General features: G+C 37.2%; 1 protein-coding gene across 1 annotated transcript in view; it reads left to right on the top strand.

Annotated features, from left to right (window-relative positions):
- Nucleotides 1-10,175, top strand: part of LOC124265251 (thioredoxin domain-containing protein 3 homolog) — a 47,783-nt gene extending 37,608 nt beyond the window's left edge. The window contains 7 exon segments of the mRNA XM_046700038.1: nt 2,716-2,748; nt 3,934-3,996; nt 5,193-5,243; nt 7,869-8,150; nt 8,415-8,702; nt 8,841-8,873; nt 9,730-10,175. Of these exon segments, the coding sequence (XP_046555994.1) occupies nt 2,716-2,748; nt 3,934-3,996; nt 5,193-5,243; nt 7,869-8,150; nt 8,415-8,702; nt 8,841-8,860 (737 nt within the window). The 3' untranslated portion in view covers nt 8,861-8,873; nt 9,730-10,175.
- The last annotated feature ends 2,279 nt before the right edge of the window (nt 10,176-12,454 follow it).

The following is a 12,454-nucleotide window of genomic DNA, read 5'->3' on the forward strand; positions in this document are numbered from 1 at the left end:
TGAGGAAGCATACTGTGACAACTCTAAAGCATACCATGGTAATGATTATAATAGGGGCATACTCCAAGGCTGTGATGTTGATACCTCAGTGAACCAGCTAAACTGCCTTCTCTGCACCCTTTGAAGTATACTATCAAGCTGTCTATTAGGATCTAGTATTGAGCTTACTAGTATTTATTTACTCTATCATCTCATTTTGCCAAGTACCCATTTACCAAACTTCAGTTGAAGATGCTATGATTAAGTCATTAATATTTTCCTCCATATTTTGCATGGATTATGTCAAATGTTGTGTTTTCCCTTTATTTATGATACTGTGTTATAATATATAACCAAAAGCATGTGTAGACACAGGGAGAGTATGAATGCATGTTGTTTCATGTCATAGTCAACAATATAAAATTGTGAAATATAAAACTGGTACATGTATTGTGACATACAATCAAAACAATCCTCTGCAACCATTTTATTGTGCATGTCAGTTTGTGTGCTTGTTTGTTTGATTTGACGAAAGTAACCATACCATGCTTACTACACATTGGAAGACAAACATTTGCCTGCTCTCTTGACACACTTCTGTTATTAAGTACACCATACATATTACTATCTCCTTGGTGTTTGAGAATGAAGTAATCTTTCTGTTAGTTGTTGCTAAACATCCTTCTTCTACTGATAATTAAAATAAACCATAGGATTTCAGGTTAGAATAGGCATTCTGTATCCTATGCTGGTGATGAGAGGTGACCATGTGGTCAGGCTAAGCGACTTGTTTGATTGTGGGTCATTGTGTGTCATAACATGGAGTTTGTTGTTTAACTCCACATTCAGCAATATTCGGCAGTCCGTAAATCATCAAATCTGGACCAGACAATCCAGTGACTGACATCAGATTTTGGATCAGTGATACATTTTACTACCATGATTTATCAAACATTCATTCACACAATGTGTACACGATTCTCCCAATAGTCATTTCTGGAAGTGTATTCCACTCCTCGTGCATCGCGGTGCTAACTTCAACCAATGTGATCAGTGGCCTATGACACTGACACACACATCACCCAATAGTGTCCAAGACTTGTTCCATGAGGGAAAGGTCTGGTCTCATTGCTGGACACAGAGTTCTAAGGATGCTAGTGCATGTGTGTTGTGCTGAAAGACCAAATGTCATCTGACATGCTTTGCAAATGAGACAAAAAAGGGTGTCAGTTGTGTTGGCCCCTACTGCCCACTGACCTTTTCTTGCACAATGTGCAGTGTGGTGTAGTTGCCATAGCAGTGCTGTTCCGCACCTTAAACAATCCACCACCAAATCTGTCGTGAAGCCTCAAGTTGTCATTGACTTGATGGTCATTTTCAACAGACATGACCACTCATATTCCAGAAATCCAAAGTGAATCATGATTCATTTGAAAACATGACATGTCCCCAGTGATTGTTATCAGTTTTGACATCATGTACACCATTAATGTCTTAACAATATGTCGATTTGTTAACAGCACAACACACAGCCATTGAGCATGGAGATGAACAACATTTCAATTTCTATTTCTTAGCATCTCATCTCTAACACATACTCCAATAGCCTGAAGAAAGTTCACAGCATTTGATTCACTATTTGGGCTCGATTTCATAGAGCCTGGTTTCGGATCAATCAGTCCTGTACTCTTGTTGTTGACGTAGGAAAGCCTAAACAAGGTTGATCATCAATAGTTGGGGTTTGAGGGTACCTGTTCCATAGTTTGCAACTCTGACTTCCAGTTTCCAGCATGCCAAAGGCATACAGAGATTCTGCATGATTTAGATGCCACACTGCATGGTCATAAACACGATATTTATTAATGAAATCAACTAAATGACAACTGTATGTTAAGCAGAATCAGTAAGGTTGACGGGAGTAATGGTCCACAGAGACTAATATCCTTGAATGTGTCAAAATCAGGAATGACACCCTACACATGTGTGTAGCACATGATAACTATTGGATGTGTTTTTCTGTCAAGTTTTACAGACATAAATGTTCCTGCATGTAAATTATTTTTGTTCTGCTTCCTTTAATATGTCATGATTCACTCCTTTTTGTAAGCCCATTTTTGATGAAAATATAGAGGGCTGGCACCATTCTATTATATTTTCCTCTTGGTACCATATGGTACACTTGTCCAGCTTTGTAGACTGCTGCACAACCTGCTCATGTCAAGCTCCAGTCTGGAGAATATTGTTGTCTCCTTCATGTATATTGCATCTGCACTTGAATAAACATGACAAACATGTACTGAATGTACATGTATATTGCATGTTCATTGCTTGTTCATATAATGTTCATAATAACAGATATCAATCTGTCAATTAACTCTATTTCTCTAGAGTAATGTTAAAATTTATCTTCCTTTATAACGATACTCTCAAGCATCATATCACACACAATGTCCACCTCATCTTGTAGATATTGTAGTTGTAGCACTGTTTTAAGCCATCGAATCTGATGCAATGTTAGCTTCAACTTCATTTTACAACTGATGAATTTTCTAATCTTTTCTTGTACAGTAGATGTATATTACCTCAGTCATACATGAGTTAATTTGCTAACATGGAAAGGTTGAAGTTTTGTTTACTTGACTCAAGCTACAATTATTGCCAGGGTAAAACACTGCACTGTTTACAGAGATTTGTCTAATTAACTGATGATTAAGTATCAATTAATTGATATTGCAGAGAGTGAACCCACAAAAGACCAAGATGAGCCTGGTAAGTGCTTTGTAAACCGAAAAAGCCTTAACCATTTCTTTTCAGAGAACAGTTTAGTGCCTCACACAAAAACAGAAAAAGATCTTGGAATGTTTTTGCATGATTCTACAAACACATTACCCATTCTATCAACCACAGTATGTTTTGTTGTTTTTCTTTAACCTCTCCAGTAAATTATATATTGCCAGATGGGATTGGATATTCAGTGGGAACTCAGATGCCCTAAAATATTCAATCCAGCTTGTGTATGTGTGATGCTTTGGTGATTTATGTACCCTTATTAATGTAATAACATTTGACATTTATGTTTATGTGGCTCTTTTAAGTACATGTATGTTTATGTGGCTCTTTTAAGTACATGTTTTCAGTACATGTACATGTTCTAATTATTCTACAGACGTGGTGACTAATATATAATCTTTTCCTATAGATGATAACTCCATTCTTTGATTTCATTACTGATTCTTTTACTACTACCAAGTATATCACCACTTTTTTCATGTCTGTGCTGTAACAAGTATAAACAGACATGTTGTTAATCCAGAAAATCAACATTTCAACTGCTGTAACTGTATAAATCTCTAAAGGTTTAAAGTAGTTCTAACACAAAGTAAAAAATGACTTCCTGGAACATGTCACTAACATTAACATGAAAAATACATTTACGGTATTTGCACAAAATTGTCAACCTCAGACAAAATATTGATAGATAGTTTCACTACCAAAACATTAATAAGATTGCCCTATGAATGCAAAACTCATGTGTTTCCGCAAACACTATGTAGACTTAAACAGCACTTCAGAGGTTTGGTGCTTTGCAAAAAATCTCAGTTCATAAATTTTGGATCTGAGGGCATGAACAGGTCTGACAATATAGTTTTAAAGTTTAAAGTTTTAGAGTTCTTTATTGCTCAAATCCTTAAATAACAGCTCTATTTGTCTTCTTTGAAGATGAATAACATCACAAGTATAGGGAGTACAAGGAGACAAAAGAGAATTTCAACACACTTCCTCAACACAGTTTCCATTTGATTTATGTTGATTAATACTTTTTGGGGAAGTCCTCTTTTAACATTACAACATGTCACAAAAATGTTTTGGGGAAACATTTCAAATAATTATTAGTCCAATATCAAACTTTGAACTGCTCTCTCGACTACTGACATGTCCATGTTTCCCTGTCAGCTGTGGAAGAGACACAAGCTGAGGCCAATGATGTTGCTCCTGAGTTCCGACAAGAGGGAACAGGTTAGAGAGTATAACCCGCACTACTGACCCTTGTAAACCCCATACATAACCCTGCTTGTGCCCATAGTGCTACTGTAACTAGACACCTACCACTGCCACATTCACATTATCATGACCCTTTATACTCTCTGTCTCCTTAAAATCAGATGTCTTATGAATATGCATGAAGATCTGGAGACACCTTCATAGGAGGTCATGCTAGGTGGACCCTAAGCAAACTTTGACCGTCCAGTGTTCATGAAAGATTTGTGGCTTCTAGAGCCAATCAGGTGTCAGCTTTCTGCAATGATTCAACTTCATTTCTTTCCCACTTTAGTTACATATATCCCTTTTCCTTTTTCACCTAAATATATCCAGCAGCATGCATATCCCATAAAATGTTCGCCATATTGGACAACTTTGCATTTCTAATATATATATGCTTTAATGTCTCATTTGCATAACTGCTTATATGTGTCATGATTGAGCATGCCACTAGTATTATACGTCCCTCCTGCTACAAGAAGTGCTTTACATATTATATACAGACCTGAGTGATACTTAAAGTTTACTTAAAACCTTAGTTAACTGTACATAGCATCAATACTACTGACCTTGTAGACATTCCTGAAGGAAATGTTCCCTAGTACCCACTAAAATCTTTAACTCTGCTTCAATTCCTTTCTGCTTGAAGATCTGTATGAATAGTACTCTGGATGTTTGTGTCATCGTATACAAACACCAGGGAGGACTGCTCATGCTGTCAATCATTGGTTTGCCTGGTCCAGTTACAATGGGTTTATAGATAGAATATTGCTGATAGACCCAATCCCAACCATACTGAAACACCTGCTTAAGTGGGATTTGGTGTAGAAAAATGGCCTGTTTAGACCTCCCTGCATCCTTGCTTGCATGTTTTTCCTCACCAAGTTTGAACCTAAACCTCCACATGCCCAGCTTTTTAACAATTAACTTTAATCTGATTCAGAACACTTTAATGTCACTGTGTAATGTCATTCTGGCATGTTTTCACTTCAATAATTGTTCTCATTGTTTGTTTGTCCTTTGTAACCACATTGTCAAGAAATGAGAAGTTGGCCTTGACCTGAGCAAGTCAAACTGGCAGAAATAAACTAATGTTTTTGTAAATGATGAAATGGTAAATATAGTAATATAGCTGACTGGAGCAGAATGTAGTTTTAATGGCTGTTTTACAGAGGAAGAGTCTGGAGAGACTAAACAAGAGACTAGCGAAGACAACGCAGAAGGTATAAAAAGAATCTTGTCCATTGAGAGCATAGGTTGAACATATATATATCTTAGAGTAAACCTTCATATCACAGAGACCAAGGTGGGACAATGCAGCTTTTAGTGTCATCCTAAACACACATTATATTGACAGTAGCAGATGACCTCACCTGGGTGAACGCTACCAAATCAGCTGTAGTTCATTTCCCAATGAAGCATGTCACATCATTTGAGAGGTACCGAACTACATTTGATGAATCCCAAATTTCTAAAACTAATTTCCCATTGAGACCTATAAGATAGATTATGTGGACATTTGTATATGAAGGATCATCAAAATGATCTATAATCCTTCAATAAGATCAGTTTCTGTATAATCTCAAAGTGTCCAAGTCTATCTAATCATTACGGAATCTCAGCTAGTAGTCCAACCTCCTCAGTTTTCATTTTTGTCTGGAAATAGCCAAGACCAATTTGCACAAGGTTCATTTCGACTATAAATCCATTAATATGAAACTAAAACAAAGCAAATTACATTCATGACCAAAAATCAGTCAATGCAAAGTTACTTATTATAAGTGCAGGAAATGGTGATGTCCCTTCATAAAATGGCGTTCTTGTAGTGAGTGATTTCCCTGTATTTATCATAACAGAATTGAAATATAGTATATCATCCTGGAGTATTGGTAATAATAGATCTTAGAATTCCCATTAATAAGTCAGTTGCCTTTTGATATTTGTCGGTTTACTACTTCGGGAGATGTGTTGGGGAAACTAAAACTTGACCCTTTAAATATTTTTAGAGAAAAAAAGATGGCTTGGTACACTGGAGGGGAAATAAGTTAAAATTCTCTATTATTCAGGAATGTTTAAAAATGTATATACCCCCGGTACTTTCTTTATGTCAACATCATGAATTCTACATTTGGGATGCATATTTTTGTAATTTATGTGTGACTTTCAGGCTCTTACGTAATTAATGTAAAATATTCCTGATGTTTATGGTCAGCAGATCTGCAAACCAAATTATCAATAGTAAATGCCCTCCCTGTTTCTTTCACCTTGTGGTACTGTCAAAAGCTCAAAAGTGGCTCAAAAGCGGACCGATGAATTGCAATCTAACTCAAAAACTAATAAACATAACATACTCAATGAAATGCTGATCATAATCAAAACATCATACCCACTCTGTGAGGTTTTTGCAGAATTTTTGTCCTAAAAATAATAAAGTTGTTTAACAAACTATCATTAAAATATTGACACAGTTCGCTGTTTGTTATGAGGGAGGAGCACAGAGAAAGGGACAGCCAGGTGTTCGAGAAGCACGTTCACAGACAAAGTTATTTATTCATTAACCTGTGCTGTGCCGTCTCCATCCGTTCTCGAACACCTGGCTGTCCCTTTCTCTGCGCTCCTCCCTCGTAACAAATTGTGAACTGTGTCAATAGTTTAATGATAGATTGTTAAACAACTTTTTAATTTTTAGGACAAAAATTCTGCAAAAACCTCACAGAGTGGGTATGATGTTTTGATTATGATCAGTGTTTTATTGAGTATTTTATGTTTATTAGTTTTCGAGTTAGATTGCAATTCATCGGTCCGCTTTTGAGCCAAACGGACTATAGAAACTAACTGTTTGAAGGATAACAGGTGTTTGTCTTTGTAACATGTTCTTCCAACTCTCAAGTTTTGCACAGAATAGATGCCTCTGTATCCATCTATGTCATAAGAGCCAACTGCGAAGTGTTGGGTGTCTGTACAGTGTCAGATCTTGGTGTACCTCACCACCATGGATTGTTGAATATGCTACTTGTCTGGTTAACACTTAGTTAGAAGTGTTTATAGTTCATTCTAAGATAACTGGAATAGTGATGATTAACGATGATTCAGCAATACAACATTCACTAACATTGTTGCACAGTTTACTCACAGCACTGGTGTATTTCTATGTTGATGATGCCTGTTCCCCTTTCCTAATATGGGGGCGGTGGGGTAGCCTAGTGGTTAAAGCATTGGCTCGTCACGCCGAAAACACGGGTTCGATTCCCCACATGGGCTCAATGTGTGAAGCCCATTTCTGGTGTCCCCCGCTGTGATATTGCTGGAATATTGCTAAAAGTGGCATAAAATTAAACTCAGTCAGTCTCCTAATATGGGGAAGATGTTTGATGTGAAATTGTGTTGTTTATGTTTCCATGTCAGTCACTTGTAATATCTGTGTACATGTGCTAAAGTTGAAGCAGTTAAGATTGATGTTTGGACATCAGGTACTGTGTATACTGGGCAAGAATTCTTCTCAAAAACTAAGCTTTTCTAAGATTATGTTGAAGGACGTTACATTTTAATCAATTGTGAATTGGCACACAGGCTAAGCCAATGTACATTTGTACAAAATTCCATAAATATGTTTTAATCTTGCATGTCATACTTGCATGAAAATCTGTATTATTCCAGAGTTATTCCAGTCGAAAATATACTTGAAGCATGCTTCCATTTCACTGTCTATAACCTGATGCCTATTATAAGTACCTGATGATACTGCATGTACTTCTTCCTCAACTTTGTTCATGGTACACATGTTCACATTATTCACTTATGTATTTGTTTTTCACACACTGCACTTTTGTTTCCTCACCTGACACTAGGTGGCACTGCACAAGGGGAGGATGGGGTCAAGAAGGAGGAGGAGGATGAACCTCCCAAGCCTGAAGGGGAGGAGGCTGCAAAGCCTGAGGGGGAGGAGGCTGCCAAGCCTGAGGGGGAGGAGGCTGCCAAACCTGAGGGGGAGGAGGCTCAGGCTCAGTCAGAACAGACCGAGAGTGAGCAGCCCAAAGATGAGGGAGAGGCTCAGGCTAAGGGGGAGAGTGGGGAGGAGGCTCAGGCAAATCAGGAAACAACTGAATCTCAGTCCAAAACAGATCAAGAAGGTTGGTTCAGAGAGCTGGGAGATGTTTCTCACCATATGGCATTCTGGAAGATGATTTACACGCCTCAGAAAAAACAACACAGTAGACAAAAGTAGAGAATAACCTAGCTACCGGTAATTGAAATTCAGACAGAATTACAGATTGTCTGTCCCGAGGAAATTTATGTTCTGTAGCACTTCCATATAAGAACTTGGTCCTTGCATACAGACTAGATATGGATTGGGGTAGCTTTGTGTAAAATATAAACATATTTATGTGTTACAGGTGTCACAGAGCAGAAGTCTGAAGAACGTCCTGCCTCAGAAGCCAAGGAAGAGGACAAAACTGATGACAGCAAAGGAGAAGATGCTAAAGAAGGGGATGTCAAAGATGGAGAAAACAAAGCAGAGGACAAGGCAGAGGAAGAGCAGAAGGGAGAAGATGCTTCAAAGGCTGCAGAGGAGTCAGAGAAGAAGGAGGAAGAGGCTAAACAGGAGGAAGATACAAAGGAGGAAGATGCAAAGAAAGATGATGAAACCAAAACTGAGCAGAAGGAAGAGACTAAATCTGAAGGTAAATGAAGTTCACACTGATCTAGATGTTATTTATGTATGTAAATGTTTTTAGTACATTGTACTTTGTTGTTACTCATTTATCATGCTATTGGTGTTAGCCACTGATCTGATGATTTCTTTATCTTCACATGTGCAGAGCAACAAGCATCCACCTAGGCAAACCTGCGAGGTAACTACAAAATTTATTTACTTTTGAACTGCTTGTGTATGTGAATCATATGTCTGTGTGATTATTAGGACTGCAAATTCAAGGATCAAGGATTCATCATCTTGCAAACTATGTCAAGATTTGCCTTCCATAAACCTGCTTGAGAACATCAAGCAAAATCAGTCAGGATTCTGAAGTAGAATATAACATTAAACATTCTCTCCTTCGGTCTTCCCAAGGTTTGCCAGGGTCCAGTTATCTCCTATCCTTGCCTGTGGCAAGCAGATATAGCATAGGACCCCTGTTTATTTATGGTCAGTCAGTCGCCTGGTGTGTCAATTGATAGTCTTTTTTTACCGTTGTACTGTAAAAAATATTTGTATTTGGAGGGCCAGTTCTTTTCATCACGAGAAGGCTCTACTTGTCAATAGATTCATAGATTTCCTTTGATCAATGTAATGTGCATACGTAGATTCTGGTTTCATGAGATTTGTCCATATTATCCTTTGGCAATGAGGGCTCTCTTTAAGATTTGAGTTCTGTAAACAGTGAATGAACAGTATTCATAGTGTTGATTCTGTATGGAGGGTAGAACATGTCCTGAGCACCACTTTGTTAGTTGCGAAACCTGTGGGATTCATGGTTGGACTACCTAGCATCCCATGCTGGTTGTTGGTTGATTGCATCCCCACATACCCTACTGGACCATTGATTGCCCATTGTATAAATCACTTGACTGACTCAGTTATTTACAGACCTCATCTTACTGATGGAATATTGCTGAGTGTGGTTTTAAATAGAAAGCACAGGTCTCTGACAGTATTCATGTGTATCCTAGTATCTGTCATTTCACATGATTTGGTAATTTCTGTTTCAGATTCAAGATTTGGTCATCAACAGTCACACAAGAATTTATCCACATCATTTTTCATGCAAAGAAGTCCATTGGAAGAAGCACAACAAAACTAAAACAGCAGAACGTTTACTTGTTTACTGCTGTGTGTAAAAATGTGTATAGTTTGCAACTGTATTTTCACTCACAGTCAACTCATTCCTAAGACTTAAATATCTATGAAAGTTGTGATATTTAAGTCAATGTTCTGCCATAAAACTGCAGTGGTATTAATTATTTATGAACTTTGAAATCTGGCCATGTGCTGATGAATCCTGTTTACTCTGTTAATGACTAGGCCAGAAAAGTGTTTATTTACCCATGTATCCTAACATATGTTTGTGATATCTGTGATGTTTACAATAATTGTTATACTTTCTATTTATTTAAAATATGGAAAAATGTTTTAATAAATATGACTTTGTCACTAAGCTTTTTCCTGTTTTTGGAGAAATTCAAACTCATTCAAAGGACTGTATCAAGTTGGGATTTTTAAAATCAATATTCTTTATTACTGAGTCCCTGTTACAGGAACTGACCAGGCACCCAGGGTAGTGCCTTGCCAGATAAACAGACAATACATGTACCTATGAAATCATACTTTAGAAGACAAAAGTAAAAAGACACAGGCAGAGACTAGGATATTTATTCACAGACACATTCATTCAGTTTCTGTACTGAGCCATATGGATTATATAAAGTGATTGGACCATTTCGCACACAGTTTACAGTCTGCCTGTGGAGACAGTTGGTGGTCTCTAGCTGGAGCATTCTTTAATGTCCAGTGTAGTATCTCTCTTCTATTATGATACATTCCCAAGAACAATTTGCAGCAATAATGTCTTGATGTGACTGGTTCTTGGTTTAGCTCAAACACAAGAGAAATCCTGTGTACAGTTGGTAATAACTGAGAGATGAAAATGGTTAAGTAACATCAACATGAACGTAAGAAAGGTGTCTAGGGTATTTGTCATATAAGAATAGATATAAACTGAATATTATGTGATAGTGTAACAACTGGATTAACTGGCGTAATTCAATATGGATTTGTTGACACTCTATTTCCGATGACTGATCCCGTCGAAAAGACAAGTGAAGGTTTATCTTTCGGCATATCTACGGAACACACCATTTTGACATTTTGATTTTAAGGGTCAAGTTCGAACCTCGCCTTATCTATGAAAGCAGCTTATCTACAGTAATATGCGGTATATCTAAAGCAGTTAGGATATCAATTAGGAAGTAACAGTACTTTGATCAAAACTGTGCACACATCACTTTATGAAATGAATGTTGAATTTGCTTTTTTTAAATCAACACAATTATATTTTTACTGCTGTAGTTCTTCCAGGAGTTGTGCATAGGATATACCAAAATGCATGCAAATTCAGGGATGATGTCTGATTTTCTCATTGATTACATAACTGATATACTAACCCGAGGAAGAATTAAAAGAAACCAATGTAACCACCTCACAGTTTCATATTTAGATCGGTGGACAAATTATTGAAAGCGACAAAAAAATATTGAGAGATTACTTCAGGTTTCCAATTGCCAGCTTTCCTTCTATATGGAGCAATATTCCAGCAGTTCCAGCCTTTCATGTCTAGATTACACATCTCTGTTTACATTGGCATGTGGAGGACATTTCCAGATTTGATTAATCAATTACCAAAGTGAAATCTGACGCAGTTCCTATTTTGACGGGGTTATGGAGGTTATTATTTTGGGTATTTATATATTTTGTTTTTTGTTGTGAATTGACTTGCTTTTTTGCATGTGTAAATTCTGGGAGGTGCTACCGATGAACCAAGACATGCTCACCTTTTTGCGAACACATGGTATGATCACAGCTTGATAAAGATTCATACACAGATGATGTTTAGTCATATGGACTCCTTTTCTCATGAAAGATTATTACGTTTTATTGAGATTTTTTCATCGCTTATGTTTTCAGTGCAATGAAAGTAAAAGTATAATTACAAACTTATGCATTACAAATAAAATAATTTTCTATCTCAACCTTTAAGATTTCAGTAAGATAACAAATTCACAAAGTTATCTTAAAAAATGGCTGCTTGGTGGCAAAGACCTAATATTATCCCAAATGGATGTTTTACAACATCAAATGTCAACTTTCCCGGAACAGATTCAGAAAGTGTGGTATGATCTTAATTGCAGCCGTTAATGTATGAAGAGTGGAGATGTCGCCATTTTGAATTTTCTCTCGTTCCTGCTCCCGAATCATCTGTGCTACTAATGCTTTTGAGTATATCAGCCGTTCCTTTTTCACCCTGTCTTCAGCTTTCTCTCTCTCTGCTATAATTTTCTTGATGTTCTCCTCATCACGGGCCAATTCGATATGCATCCTCATTCGTTCTGCCCCCTTAGCATTTTGAATTTGCTGTTTTGTTTCTTCTGTTTTAACCAATATTTTCGCCTCCTTCTCCAACATATCAGTCAAAGTATTCTCTGTAGCTGCGTCAGTTTGGTGGCTTTTCTGTCTGATTGCCTCCCTTTCTTTCTTCATAGCCTCTACATCTTGGGGCGCTGCCTTCTGAAGATTCTGCAAGAATTCTTTTTCCCTTTTCATCTTTTCTTCCACATCCTCTTTTAGCTGTTCTTGTACTACATCCTCATATATGTTCTCATATTCTTCCCTCCATCTCCTATTGATTGTTTCCTTCATCAGTCCCTCTCCCTGCTGATA

Source organism: Haliotis rubra, unplaced genomic scaffold (assembly GCF_003918875.1).
Source record: "Haliotis rubra isolate DU_JTF1 unplaced genomic scaffold, ASM391887v1 Scf97, whole genome shotgun sequence".
NCBI classification, from domain to species: domain Eukaryota; kingdom Metazoa; phylum Mollusca; class Gastropoda; order Lepetellida; family Haliotidae; genus Haliotis; species Haliotis rubra.